The sequence below is a fragment of the Nelumbo nucifera genome, chromosome 5, assembly GCF_055504915.1.
Source record: "Nelumbo nucifera cultivar China Antique chromosome 5, China Antique-T2T, whole genome shotgun sequence".
NCBI classification, from domain to species: domain Eukaryota; kingdom Viridiplantae; phylum Streptophyta; class Magnoliopsida; order Proteales; family Nelumbonaceae; genus Nelumbo; species Nelumbo nucifera.
The window spans coordinates 52,101,709-52,117,431 of NC_142653.1; the positions used below are offsets into that span (position 1 = coordinate 52,101,709).

Below are 15,723 nucleotides of genomic sequence, written 5' to 3' on the forward strand. Positions count from 1 at the left end.
AAATAAATAATGAATTTTGGTTTATGTGTATGTCAAATATTTATAAAAATTATGTTTTGAAGCTTTCACAAACATCAAATTTTTATTTATTACGCTAAAATGGCGTCTAATTGTCACAAACGATTACAATTATTGCATTTTTCGGTTTTACCGACAAATAAAGTACAAACGTTTATTAATAAACATAAACGATACCAAATCGAAGCCTTTACAGCCGTGTATTGCAAATATATCTGTATCTATATGCATTTTTTCATAGAGATATTCTCAATGCAAGACAGGAAGGGACTGGGCGAGCACGGTCTGTTTACGACCGAATCCGATTTCGGCGCCACTTTACACAAATTTGGCGTTTGAACAGAAAATCAGAGCGAGAGCAGAGAGAGCGAGAGAGAGAGAGAGAGGTGCTAGCAAACTCTGCAATGTCGATAAAAGAGTGGATTAACACCAACGAGAGCGCCAAAGAAATGCTTGAAAGGGTTTTAACAGAACGTCCTTTCTTGCTTCTCCCTCCTCTTCACCGTGTTCCCCTACGTGTCGGTAACGTCGTTGAGATCGTGGGCCCTTCTCCCTCCGCCAAAACCGAGATTTTAATTCAGGTATCCTCTTCTGCATCAGTCATCTTGTCATCGTTTTCTTCTCATTTGTTGATACATAATTGGCCAATGTGACAAAATCCCTAGGACTGTTGGAATGACAAGCTCTTTTGTCAATTCGCAGGTAAACTTTTTTCTTTGGCAGCGACGTGGAAGCCTGGTACTATTGGAACACGTCAAACCAAGTCGGTTAACCTTTAGGACCCTAAAATTTCTCTTTTTCTTTGTCTATCACTTTGCTTCGAATCCGATCACGATCTTTTGCGGGAAAGTCACATTTGGTTATTCGAATGCAAAGCATGTACAATTTGTTGCATGCATTATAACTTGATTGTATTTCGTATGACTTGTCAAATGAGGTTCTGATTAATTCATAGTGTTTACAGTTGAATTTAAGAGAAAGCTAGAATATTAATGTTTACAGTCCAGAGAATGAAAGAACAGGCACCATTGATCACTTCTACAATGTAAAATCATATAAATGTTGACATTCCTTTGAGTTGCTTCCTACCAAAAATATCGATCATCGACAATCCTTGACAATGATCGGATTAGTTTCAAGAATCATTGGGGAAGCAGGGATCGTTCATTGACAATGCCTTTTGATATGAGGAAATAAGATAGGATTAGTTTCAAAGACCCAGATGTCAATGTCATCAGGCTAAACTTAACAGGAAGCCTGTTGCTCCTTTTCTCAAATTATTGGATGTCTGTGTCACTGTGTCCTCTAGAGTTATTTTTTCCCCTCAAGTTTTAGCTTAGATTGTTAAAGTCATACACTTGGTAAACTAATGCTTTATGTAACAAATGTGCTACATGCAGGCTGCAATCAGTTGCGTCCTTCCCAAACAGTGGAATGGTGTGCATTATGGTGGGTTGGAGCGTCTAGTTATGTACATTGACTTGGATTGTCGCTTTGACATTCTACGCCTCTCACAATCGCTAAAGCTGCGCATAATGGAAACTAAAAGTATGTTTCATTTTTCCACTTGTTATTAGACTTTCTTCTATTGTTTTTAAACTCTTTGTTAATGTCAGGTTTCTAGGTTTAAATTTGCATTTTATTTGGACTTGGTTTCTTTTAGTGGGCTTTTTTTTTTTCTATTGACTTCTTGTTAATGTTATTTGAGGTCAATCTAGAATTGTCTTTATTGTTTTATGTTTTGTCACAATTCTGTTCCCTAATTACTTGAATCATATGTTGAATGCCCCCTCCCAATTATCATGGTGGATTTAGGCACTGGGATTGGGGTCAAGAATGCCGCATTGGTGCTTCTTTGGAAACTTGAGGATGGAATTCAGACAGTGCTTTTATGACATCATTTCATATATTTTTTTCTCCTTTCTTTTTTGGTTCATAATGGTAAAAGTATTTTGTTGATAATAAATAGAGGTGCAATGTGGGGTTATGGCCCACTTTTGCAGGCCACCCGCACTGTAGAGAGCCATGCCTGCCTAGCATGAATCCCCCAAGAGGGAAAGCCTAGCATGGCCCAAGATGCTGGCCTAGTGGGCTACAGGCTGGCACAATTTTTTTTTAAGAAAAATTGAATTTAATTAACAAGATAGACAACAAGTTCAATAAAAAAATGCTTTGGCTGATTGTCTAGCAAAGCAAGGGGTAGCTAGGGAACTTTTGTATTGGGCACAATTGTAGTTTGGTTTTGTTTTGTTCTTTGTTAGGAAAGGTTGCAGCTCACACCTCTCCAAGGGATACTTGTATTAGCTTATTTCTTGATCTAATAAAAGAATTATTTATCAAAAAATTCAATAAAAACTTAAAATTTAATTTCATATGAACTTTGATGTATACAGTTGTTTATATATGAAATAATAAAATGGAATGAAAAAAATCACAATAAAGTTGAAAATAAAAATTTATATACATACATACATATATATATATATATATATGTGTGTGTGTGTGTGTGTGTGTGTGTGGGCTGTGCTAGCTCACAACCATTTTCCTGAAAGAGCTTTATTGAAAATCTTCAACCTTCTAATCCCTAGCTCACCGTCTTTCTTTTCCTTGCAGACCTTATCCCATTTAACTAAGTGGAATTTCTTCTCAGTACCTTTTAACTCTCCATAAGAACTCCTTTTGCATTTTTTCAGTTGAACTTATCACAGAATCTGGTGCCTTTAAATGTGAAAGGTAATATACCGGGAGATTGGATAGCACTCTTTATAGGAGTAATCCTTCCACCAGGAGATAGATACCTCCCCTTCCACCCTGCCAGCCTTTGATCTATCCTATCAAGAACCGGTTGCCAAGTTGAAGAGACTGAAGCTTTCACCCCAATAGGGAGACTGAAATAAGTAAAAGGAAAATCCCCCATGAAACAGCCCAAAGATGTTGCACAATCCTACAAAAGAGAATCTAGGATATCACCCACTCCAATCATTACACTCTTCTTCAAATTGATTTTTTGTCCTACCAATATTTCATAAAATCCGATGATCACTTTTAAATTCAGCACTTGCACATTGATGCATCCAGGAAAATCAATGTGTCATCCACAAACTGAAGGTGAGTAATGGAAACTCTATTTCTTCTTGCTTTAAACCCTTCAAACATCCTAGTTTCTGCTCCTTTACATAACAAGTGGCTTAGAACTTCTGCCACCAAAACAATCAACCAAGGTGGCAATGGATCACTTTGTCTCAAGCCCCTTTGGGCTTGAAAATAAGGCGTGGATATACCATTGACAAGAACTGAAAAAGAGACAAGAAATGCATGTAAGCATCCAACTTCTCCACCTTTCCCCAAACCCATCCTTGCCAAGATATATTCTAGAAATCCCCATTCCACATGATCATAAATATTGAGCTTGCAAACTAAACCTTGTTGTCTGTTTTTCAATTTTGAGTTAACACATTCACTTGCAGTCATCACCCCATCAAGAATTTGCCTGCCTTTCACAAAAGCCATTTGGTTTGGACCCACAGCATCATGTAAGATAGATCTTAATCTTCTAGATAGCACCTTAGCAATGACTTTGTAGGGACTTGAGATCAAACTGATTGGTCTAAAGTCCTTGACTCTAGATGCCCCTTTCAATTTGAAATCAGAGATATAAAAGTTACATTTCCACTCCTCTCAATGAACTTTTCTTTCCAAAATTCATTCATCATCCTCAATACATCCTCCTTTAGCACATGCCAACAACTCATGTAGAAAGAGATATTGAAGCCATCTGGACCTGGAACCTTGTCACTCTTCATAATATTTATTGCTGACCATACTTCCCTTTCATCAAACTTCCTTTCCAATCAGTCCCTTAAGCCTTCTCTAATCCTACCCAGTTCTACATCATCCAAGAAAACCTTCTACTTGGGGTAGCCTTGTACCAATTGATATAGAAATTTCTAATTTCCTTTGTCTCTTCTTTTGGATCATTAATGATTTTATTTTCCTCCTCCAATCTATAGATGAAATAATTTCTCCTTCTACCTCTTGTTTGATGATGAAAGAAGGCAGTTTTCTTATCTCCCTCTTTTAGCCAAAGTGCTCTAGGTTTTTGTCTCCACATGACTTCTCCCATATGAATCACCTCCAATAATTCCCCTCTCACACTCTCCTCCCTTTTGCCTTCCCTAGATAAGATATCCCTTTCCTCTGATCTCCAAATCTGCCATTTTTCTGAGCAATTCAACTGTTTTGATTGCAATATTCGTGAAGACCTCTCTGTTTCAAACTTTTAAATCCTCTTATAGAGCCATCAGCTTCCTCATCAAAATTAAATGTGCCCTTCTTTCAAAGTGATAACTCCTCCATTTCTCTTCCTCAAAGGCCACAAAAAAGAGGGTGTTTAAGTCACATATATTCAAATCTAAAAGGTTTGGCTCATATCAAGTTTGAGAAATTTTCTCAAGAGGATCGACTTCTGATTTGATAAAGCAGAAGTCAGAGTTTCCTGAACCAAGTCTGAGAAAAATTCCTCCCACTCTCCATTAAAAAGAAATGTATCCAGTCTCCTCAAAATAGGTGGATCTTTGCCATTTGACTATGTATAGTCTGACTCTAGCTTGTTACAATTAATGGTGCTTTTGGTGACCACAAGGGGGACATCTCATTGGCATTTTCATGGTCAATAGGCTTGTGAAACACAATAAGAGCAGAGATGCATGCTTTTCTAAAGGGGTTCAAATTGGCAGAGATTTTAAACCTTCGAAATTTGATTAGGAGATTCACAGGTGATTGTTAGCTGGCTGAAAGGGGAAATGGAAGGCACCAATTGCAACTGAGACATCAGATCTGGGAAGCAAGACAGCTGGTCAACTATCCAGAGGTTTTGGATATCCTGATCTGCAAATTCTTTACAGGTTCATTAACTAGAGGATAAACAGGCAGACATTGATTTGAGGAGGGTATCCATTAAATTAAACACTAAATTTTGTTTGATTTCACTCTCTGATCCTCGAGGCAGAGTGGTGAGCAACAATGAGCCTGCTCTTTGTTTGCAAATAATTAAAACAGATATATCATATGCCATGCTGTAACAAACCATGTTGATCCTTCATATTATGGACAAAAATTTTCAGTTACCAAGCAAAATTATAAAAGATGGTGAGCACTTATGGCTAAGGACATATAGATCTTCTTTGTGTTCATCTTTGGAATAAATAATAGTCCTCTAGTATTACCACCACCTTTAATGAGCCAAGTGTGGCTGGATATTACTTTTGAAGGTCATGGTCAAATCCAATAGTATAATCCTGCTTGCTCATTTTTGAAACTTTGTTTGAATGCAATAGAATGATTGGTTATGAAGGAGACGAAATTGAAACCAAGGATATGTTGAAACATTTCTTCTTATATAATGGACTTTGAGTGCTGCATTTGAAGGGGTTGAGGATATGAAGTGAATACATCTTATAAGACAATGAGGTGAGATTGTGAAGCACTGTTATTTTTTTTCAAGTTTTTCCTCTTTTTGTTATTACAAGGATAAAATATCCAAAAACTTATAAACACTTTTATCCATATATGTAATTATGTATATATAATGGATATAGTTTCTATGTCAAATCAGAAACAAGAAATTCACTTTCTTGCGTCTTTCCTGCTCCTTGTTCATTCTTTTTGCCTTATTATGCTGATCTTATCCTATGTTTTTTCTTATGATATTTGCTCTATGGTATATCATACCAAATCTATATTTTAAAATGTTTTTCTTGGTTCTTTCATCTTTGTTCTTTGTGCATTATTTAAAACTCCATAATGCAATTCTTATACATCCCAATACATTTTTTAGCAAACTAACTATATATGACTTGCATATTCCTACCTTTTGAATGGACGCAAACAATCTAGTTCATTGAATTTATGTTTAAACATGCAGGATCAAGTGATCAAATTGATTGGAGCAGAGAAGAGGGTTTATGTAAATATAAGGAAACGAAGGAAACAATAGCTGATTTTGATGAGGATCTATTCTTAGCTTGCATGAGACGGTTCTTGTATGTTTGTTGCTACAATAGTTTTGAATTTTTGTCTACTCTTAAGGTAAGGAACTCAATGCTTATAGTGTGTCCATCTGGCTATCGTTAAATAGTACTGAAGGATATCATTCTCTTTCCGAAGTACATCTGCTTTCATGGTTTTCCATTCATATGACACAGTGATACAGGATGGGTATGATCCATGGCTGAACTGGAATTAAATTAGAAAAAACTGAATAAGATTGCATGTTTTCGAGAGGGTTTATGTTTAGAGTTTGGGTTTGTGAGGTGTGGCATGACTTTGAGGAACATGGATGAAGTGTTATTAGGGCTAAAAAGGTTGTGTCATTTGAATAGGAGGGCTTTCCATGTCTGAATTCCTACTAAATGCCGAAATTTCTACAGAATAAAAATAAGAAAATTTAATAGGAATTTTTATTGACACTTTAGAGGGGTTTTTAGGATGCTAGAAATTGCACCAAAGATTAGGTGGGGCAATTCTTGGTAAGCTTTTTGTTCATGGGATAAAGAGAACTAGGTTTTTGCAGGTTGGAATGGAAAAATCATTTTACATTGATTTCAGTCCCTTTAAAGTGCTGAACAATTGCTTTTGTTCTTCTGATGGATGAACTGAGAAAACTTGTGATAAAGAACAAGAGAGGGGACAACAGTGACAAAAATAGGGACAATTTCTAGAGTTCTTGCAATCACTCTAGGAGTTTTAGAATCACTCACCAAAAGTTGCACATAGCTAAAAAATAATCTCCAAATTCCATTAGCCATATTTTGCACTCAGAAGTCAAAACACACAGATACATATATAGGATCTGCCAAGTCCAACTTAAGGAAACTCAAAATTTCAGAATTGTAAATAATAAACTTCTGTCCAAATAAAACTTTATAACTCCTAAACTACTTAACCATTGCTGAGGAAAATTTGAACATAAGTTACTAATGACCTAATGAACCAAACCTGAGGGTGGAGGAGCAGCAAAGGAAAATAGACAAAATACCCATACTGTCCAAACTCTAAAGATGCAAAGTTACACGGAATTTAAAAGAACTATTTGGGCTCTATATCACCTGTTTATGAGATATGTAAAGATATATGGTTGTTTATTTTGGACCGATTGATGATGGTTTTGAAAGAATTCAAGGGGATGAGAAGTGTTGCGTTAAGTGGTAGTGGTATGAGATTGTATGGCAATGAGGTATTTATACTTTGTATTCTATTGGGGAATAGGGACATTAGTGTTATCGAAGTGTTGAGTAGTCATTAGCTAGTTGATCAACTCGTTAGATGAGAGTAGGGGTGCAACTTGGGGTCAGAACCAGCAAAGTACTCCCAAGCAGTACCAGTCAACACCCCTGCAAACTGAGTATTTTGGGCTGCCACATTTGCTACATTATGTGCTGTATCAGGCTTCTTCTGACCCTGCACCTTATCCTATTCTTGGTTCTTTACAGCCCACTTTGGCCTCCCATGGAGCTCCCAACATGTGTCCCATGTATGTCTTGAATGCCAACAGTGGGTACAAAACAACTTGTCCTTATAATCAACCTTCTTGGAGTCATTTTTCTTTTCCATATTGTTACCAGCCATTGCAGCTAATGCTGCCTATTGCTCCCCTTCAGTTGTAACCATCACACTCCGTCTACTTTCCTCTGACTGAACCAGGGCATACACCTCTTGAACTGAAGACAACTCTTTACTCCCTAAAATCTGAACTTTAAGAGGTTCATATATGGGGTTTAGTCCCAACAAGAAAGCAAAAACTCGTTGCTGAGAAATCAACTTTTATAGGCTTTAGCATCATCATCATGTTTCTATTCTATAGCTTGATAGTGGTCCAACTCCTTCCATACTGAAGTAAGGGCTGAATAATAGGCTTGAAAGCTAAATTACTGTAGCCGAAGTAGTAGAAAAGAGAAGAAGAAGAAGAAGAGATGCTGGAATGTCGAACTGCCCTGCTCAGTCGACAGTACTATTATTTATATTATGGTGTAGTACAATGATACAGGAAGTTACTAGAATGCCCCTGATTAGTGATGGGACACCCAGACAACTTAAAACATTAAACAGGATTAGGCCCATTAACAAAGGCCCAGTACAGGACAACTTAAACTTAAGTATAGGCTAATAAGAACTCTTATCAGCCGAATACTCGTACATACAAAGACTTCAATCCAACACTCCCCCTCAAGCTAAGCATGGATATCAATCATGTTTAGCTTGCCAAGCATGTCCCTAAACTTTGCTGCTGCCAGCCCTTTAGTCAGTACATCCGCAATTTGCATCTCAGATGGAGTATAAGGCACACAGAGTTCACCCGAGACAATTCTTTCTCTAACAAAGTGCCGATCAATCTCAATATGTTTTGTCCTGTCATGCTGCACGGGATTGTTGGCAATGTTGATGGCAGCTTTATTGTCACAATACAGCCTGAGAGGACCTTCAGCCTTAATGCCAAGTTCATTAAGAAGAGTTTTGAGCCATAAGAGTTCAGCAACCCCGTGGGCCATAGCTCGATACTCTGCTTCTGCACTTGATCTAGCCACTACATTCTGCTTCTTACTGCGCCATGTGACCAGGTTTCCTCCCACAAATGTACAGTAACCCGAGGTTGACTTCCTGTCTCCAACAGACCCAGCCCAATCTGCATCAGTGTAGGCTTCAATTTCAATTCTATTGTTTTTCCTGAAGAGAATTCCCTTCCCTGGGCAAGTCTTCAAGTACTTGAGAATCCTTTCAACTGCTTTCATATGAGGAATCTTTGGAGAGTGCATAAATTGACCGACAACATGCACAGCATAAGCAATATCTGGCTGAGTGAGGGATAAGTATATCAGCTTCCCTACCAATTTTTGGTATCTCTCTTTATCACAGTAGTCCTCCCCTACTGATTCCTGCAGGCCATGGTTCTGTTCCATTGGAGTATCTGCTGGCCTGCACCCCATCATGCCTGTTTCCTCTAGGAGGTCAAGAACATACTTCCGCTGACATATGTAGATTCCCTCTCTTGACCTGGCAACTTCAATCCCAAGAAAATATCTCAAATGACCCAAGTCTTTGATCTCAAATTCAGAAGCTAGAAACTCCTTCAGTCTTTTTATCTCTTCTAAGTCATTCCCGATAATTACCATATCATCCACATAAACAATGAGTGCAGTAAGTTTGCTATCTTGTCTCCTTATGAACAAGGTATGGTCTGCACCACTCTGAGTGTACCCCACTTTCTTCATGGCCCCACAGAGCCTCTCAAACCATGCACGGGGAGATTGCTTCAACCCATATAATGCTTTCCTCAGTTTGCACACCTTTCTACTAAAGTCATAGCCTGGTGGAGGTTCCATAAATACCTCTTCATGAAGGTCACCATTTAAGAAGGCATTCTTCACATCCAGCTGATGAAGTTCCCATGAAAAATTTGCTGCTAGTGACAATAGAACCCGAATTGTGTTGAGCTTTGCTACCGGGGCAAAGGTTTCTTTGTAATCAATCCCTTCTTTCTGAGTAAACCCCTTTGCCACAAGTCTGGCCTTGTACCTTTCAATGGACCCGTCCTCCCTATGCTTTACAGTAAACACCCACTTGCACCCAACAGTGGTCTTCCCCTCTGGCAGATCCACTAATTCCCAAGTTCTTGCTTTCGTTAGGGCTTTCATCTCTTCATTCATAGCTTCTTTCCACCTTGGATCAGACACAGCCTCTGAGTACCTAGAAGGAACACGCACAAAGGAAAGAGCAGACACAAAGGAGTGATAGGTAGGAGATAAATGTGAGTAAGAAACAAAATCAGCAATGGGGTGCTGGGTGGTGCAAGAGCGGATAGGCTTACGGAGAGCAATAGGAAGATCCAAATCAGAAGTATGAGAGTTGAAATTACCTTGGATTGTAGAGACAGATTGATCCGAGTCTAGCTGGTTGCTGTCATGAGGTTGAGGACCCCTTTTTCTTCTGTTGTATGTATCTCTTTTTGTTGCCTACTGGAGCCTTCAAGAACATCTGCAGCATCAGGAGAGGTAACCGGCACAGTGGGAGCCTCACTGGATTGACCCGGAATGTCACAACAAGGAGTAGGAGGAGAGGATGGAAGACCCGAGGTAGATAGGGGAACAAAAAAGGAGGGAGAATGAGAATCCTCTTCCATCCCACTAGTCTCCCCCTGAAGAGGATTCTGAGAAGACTGAAAATAGGGTTGAGACTCAAAGAACACCACATCTCTGGTGACATACTTTCTCTTGGAGACAGGGTCATAACACTTGTAACCCTTTTGTGTAGGAGAGTACCCCAAGAAATATTCCCTTTGTAGCATTAGGATCCAACTTAGTCTTCTTTGGATCCTTCACATGTATGAAACATATACAGCCAAAGACCCGAGGAGGAAGGGGAAAGTCTGGAAGAGTGGGGCACAAAACAGAGAAAGGGGTTTTCATACCCAACACCTTAGATGGCATCCGGTTTATCAGATATGATGCAGAAAGTACAGCTTGAGACCAGTATTGCTTGGGGACTTTGTGTTGGAATAGTAAGGCTCGAGCTGTCTCCAATAGATGTCTATTCTTGCGCTCAGCAACCCCATTCTGCTGAGGAGTATAAGCACAGGATGACTGATGTAGTATGCCAGCATCTTCTAGGAATAAGTTCAAGGATTTTTCAAAGTATTCAGCAGCATTGTTTGACCTGAATTGCTTAATCTTCTTATTAAACTGTGTTTCAATCATCTTGCAAAATGCCATAGTTATCCGTGGTACTTCATCCCGTCCTTTTAACAGGTAGATCCATGTACAACGAGAGTAGTGGTCAATAAAATTGATAAAGTACCGGAAGCCATCAAAGGAAACAATGGGTGAAGGGCCCCAGACATCAGAATGAACCAAATCAAAAGGAGCACAAATTTCATTGCTGGAAATTGGATACACAGTTCTACATTGTTTTGACATTTGACATACTTCACAGGTTAGACTCTGACTTGGAATGCCCTTAAACAATTCGGGAAATAACATTTCTAATGAGGAGAAAGACACATGACCTAGCCTAGCATGCCAAAGATGCAGCTTAGCTATTGACTCCACACTTTCCGGATTACTAGCAACAGATGCTTGTAAGGTTGAGCCGATGTCTGCATCAAGGTAGTAGAGGCCTCCATACTCATGACCACACCCAATCGTTCTCCTTGTCAATCTGTCCTGGAAGACACAATGAGTAGGAAAAAAGGTTATACTACAGTTCAAATTTTTGGTAAGTTTTGAAACAGACAAGAGATTTGAGGTAAGACTGGGAACATGTAAAACTGATTTAAGAGAGAGGTCCTTGCTTAGGTCAACAATTCCCTTTCCAGAGATAGTGGAGAAAGACCCATCAGCAACTCCCATCTTATCCTGATCAGACAACAAATGATATGAAGAGAATAGGGAAGACATATGTGTCATATGGTCAGTAGCACCGGAATCAATAACCCAAGAAGTAGAGTCAATAGAGCAAGTGGCACTGAAGGCAGAGGCTGTACCTGATCTAGCAAGAGATGTAGAAGCAAAAGAATTTTTTCTTAGACGGGCTAATGCCCTACTAAGGATCTCAACCTCACTAGCAGTGAAGCCCAATGTACTAGTTCCAGAGGAATCAACAACCTGTTCCAGAGGAATCAACAACCTGTTCCAGAGGAATCAACAACCTGTTCCAGAGGAATCAACAACCTGTCCCATAGGAGAAGAAGACATTGTTGGTGTATTTTGTGAGTTGTCATCATTGTTGCTGGCGACAAAATTCCCACTTGCTGCAGGCCTGTTATCTCTAGAAGAAACATCTCTGGGTATTGAAGACATCTTGACTACAGCCACTGTGTAGGTGACACTGATTGAGACTAGCCGAAGCAATTCTGAAGGTTCTGAACCAGTTCTGGAGCAGATCTGATTAGCTGAAATGATCACAGCAGGTTCTGACAACACTCGACACAGTTTCAGACTTGCCGAGACTGTCACAGTTCTGAAACAGTTCAGTTACAACAGCAAGCAAGGAGTTCTGGGCTGGTAACCGACCTGAAGCTAAGGGTTCTCAATTATTGTGCTATGTAGACTCCACTTGAACTTTGAGTACTGCAATTGTAAAGAGAGTGCCCTTCCTTGCGGCCAATACTAGGATTGCTGATATCAGTCCTCAACTAGGGTTCACAGTGCTGAACAATCTGGAGCTGGCAGCTCCCTAGGTAATTTCACAGCAGTGGTGAGGGGTTTCGGACTGATAACCACCCTGAACTTGGAGCTGTTTGCCACATTGCTATGATGGTAGAAGCGTTCACAGTGCTGGTAGAACACTAGATAGACTTCACTTGGGCTGAACCAAAAACTGCAACAGTTCGGGTACAGTAGTGAGTGAACAGTTCGAGGCTGCAATAGTAGCAAGTGAGCAGTGGGCTTTGTAGAAGAAGCTAAGTCTGTGCGAGTCTTGCTGGAGCACCGAAGCTGCAACTGTAGAAGTAGCTAAGCCCCTTTCGGCTAGTGCTAGGACTGCTGAAATCAGTCCTCAACTAGGTCTGTCCTACACAGACCTCTCTTAGTAGCCAAATAGCTACTATTTGCTGGAAATAACCTAGTAGGACATCTACTTCTGGGTCTTACTTCCCTTGAGTCCTACAACCAAGAGAAACCCTAGGTTCGAACTTGCTTTACTCTCTTACACCCCTAGGTCTTCACTACAGCAACCCAGAAATGGAAGAGAGAAGATGAAAAGACAACAAGATAAGAGAGTGTGTGCTGGCTGAAACCAGGAAGAAGCTAATGCTTTGATACCATGAAAGCTAAATTACTGTAGCCGAAGTAGCAGAAAAGAGAAGAAGAAGAAGAAGAAGAGATGCTGGAATGTCGAACTGCCCTGCTCAGTCGACAATACTATTATTTATATTATGGTGTAGTACAATGATACAGGAAGTTACTAGAATGCCCCTGATTAGTGATGGGACAGCCTAACAACTTAAAACATTAAACAGGATTAGGCCCATTAACAAAGGCCCAATACAGGACAACTTAAACTTAAGTATAGGCTAATAAGAACTCTTATCAGCCGAATACTCATACATACAAAGACTTCAATCCAACAAGGCTGACAAACTATGGTTCCCTTGTTTACTGGTTGAGGATTCAGCTTGTAACTGGTAAATCTTGGCATAGTGCCTTTTGCTCAGAATAGGTGGTTTTGTCCTGTTCTCATGTTTCATTAGCAGTGTCTGCCCACATAGTGTTTTTCTTCACATCAGGTTCCATGACTGCAAGAAGCCAGGACATCACCATACTATTCTTTTGGTCCCACTTATCATGTTCAGCTGCCCCTTTCTTGGGTTCTTTTTTTTTTTTGATAAATGAGTAAGATTTTATTAAACTAGTAAATAAGAGTTACATGCAACCCATGGAAAGGCACGGGGTGTGACCTTTCCTTTAAGACTAGTTATAGAAATTACATAGAAGCCCAAAATAAAGTAGCCCGAAGAACCCCCCCCCTCTCTGTTTTGCAAGTGAATCAGCCATTGAATTTGCTGATTTGCCTACCCACTAAACTCTGATTGTCATATTCCTTGTTAGCCATTTAACCTTTTTGAGAAGATCTCTAAAAGCCCAGATCACAGAGTCTGGATCCTTCAACCAGCCCACTATCACCTGGTAGCCCCCTTCAATAATCAGATGCTTTATGCCTCGCTGATTTGTGAGCTGGATTCCTTGTACAACAGCAAGTAATTCGGCCTTTAAAGAGTTCCCCACACCTGCTGGACCTGAGTACAAAGATATAATGCTAGTATCTTTATTTTCTTTGCACTCCTCCTATGCTTGAAGGTCCTGGATTACCTCGGCTACTTCCGTCAAAGTTCAGCTTAATAAACTCCTCCCCTGGTGGCATCCATTCAACCACATGTCTGTCCTTCCTGGCAGAAGTATTAGCCATTGTTAGCTAGCTTCTCTATAGGTCATCAAAAGAGTATGCATCAAAGAGATTTAGAGTTTTCAGCCACTGAATTGCCCTTGCTAGAATACATTCTTTAACTTCTGAAAAGCTCCTTTCATTTTCACAAAAAATTCTGGTGTTCCTTTCTTCCCAAACTATCCACAACAAAGCTGCTCTTATGCACTTCCACATAATTCTCCCTCTCTTTGTGTGCTATTCAAAGATAGACGGACTAAACAACAAGCTAGTATCAGATGGCAAGTTCCACCTACACTCGAACAACATAAAACTCCAATTCCATAAAGCTGTAGCACAAGAGCAAGAGATCAGTAAGTGGTGACAGTCCTCATTCTATGATTTACAAAGAACACACCAATTAGGGGATAAGCATCATTTTGGTCCCTTCTTTTATAGGTTTTCAAAGGTATTAATCTTACTGTAATAAACTTCCCAACCAAAAACAGTAATCTTTGGGGGAATGGGTCTAGTCCAGAATTCTTTATCTGGGAAGTTTTGGGGTGTAGAAGTGGAGCAAAGGGACTTGAAGAAAGAGGAGCAAGTGAAAAAGCATTTGGGGTTAGGGGTCCAAATTCTTGTGTAAGGTTTGAGGGGATCTAAACAAATAGACTCAAGTGAAAACAACAGTTTTGAAACACAAGCACTTTCATCATCATGTAACCCTCTACGGAAACCAAAATCCCAGTTTAGGGCCACAAAGAAGTTAGGGAGGAAATAAAACTGGAAACCGGCTCTTTCTTATAAAGGGAAAAAGAGTGAAGAGAGGAAAAAGGTCTTTAAGAGGTTGGTTGCCTACCCAAATGTCTTCCCAAAAAAGAGCACTGTTTCCAGATCCCAACCGTTCTGCGAACAACCATGAATACTATTCACCACCTTGTGCCACAACCTCTCTCTCTTTCTCTCTCCAACGGCCATCTGCAAAGCCACTTCCCTAGTAGAGCTTCATTCTTAAGAACTAGGTTACTTAATCCTAATCCCCTTTCTTCCTTACTTCTATTGACTATCTCCCACCTAATCAGATGATCCTTCTTCTCTTTCCTTGGCTCCCACAGGAAGTCCCTCACCATCTTTTCTAGCTTCTTAGCTTTTCTTGAGGGTATCTTGAACACCGAAAGAAAATAAACTGGAAGACTAGCAAGTGTTGCCCTAATCATGGTCACTCTACCCCCTAATGAAATGTAACTTTTCTTCCAAGAAGCCAACCCCTTTTTGAATTTTTCCACAATTGGATACCAGAACCGACTTTCTTTTGGTTAGCTCCCAATGGAAGACCCAAGTAGGTTAAAGGCCAATCAGACATGGAACACTCTAGACAACTTGCTATAGCTCCTACCTCCCAGACTTCCAAATTGATTCCAACCACACAACTTTTGTCAAAGTTAATTATCAGGTTTGAAGTAGACTCAAAGGATTTAATAAGATATTTTAGGTTCCTCACTCTCCCCAAGTCTTCCCCTTCACAAAAAATGATAATATCATCAACAAACTGAAGACAAGTCACCGGGACATTATTCCTACCTATCCTCCAACCACCTATCAGCCTTTCCCTCTCTGCTTTAGAAATCATTCTACTAAACACATCTATCTACCACAAGTGTGAACAAGATGGGTGAAAAGAGGATCTCCTTGCCTGAGCCCTCTACATGCTGGGAAAAAAATCCTTCACCCCTACATTAACTAGAATTGAAAACTGACAAAAGTTTATACATCCATTCACCCACCTGCACCATC

General features: G+C 39.7%; 1 protein-coding gene across 8 annotated transcripts in view; it reads left to right on the forward strand.

The window, feature by feature from the left end:
* Positions 1-220: 220 nt before the first annotated feature.
* The window catches only part of XRCC2 (homolog of X-ray repair cross complementing 2 (XRCC2)), a 52,026-nt gene continuing 36,523 nt past the window's right edge, over positions 221-15,723 (forward strand). For 2 of the 8 annotated variants that reach the window (XM_088888119.1, XM_088888120.1), the window contains exons 1-3: positions 221-599; positions 1,419-1,566; positions 5,942-6,105. In XM_088888119.1, coding sequence (XP_088744245.1) covers positions 423-599; positions 1,419-1,566; positions 5,942-6,105 — 489 coding nt within the window. In that variant the 5' untranslated portion in view covers positions 221-422. Of the gene's footprint in view, positions 600-625; positions 721-1,418; positions 1,567-5,941; positions 6,106-15,723 lie in introns of those variants that run through there. The other 6 variants (XM_088888121.1, XM_088888118.1, XM_010257965.3 and 3 more) reach the window with 5 other exon arrangements.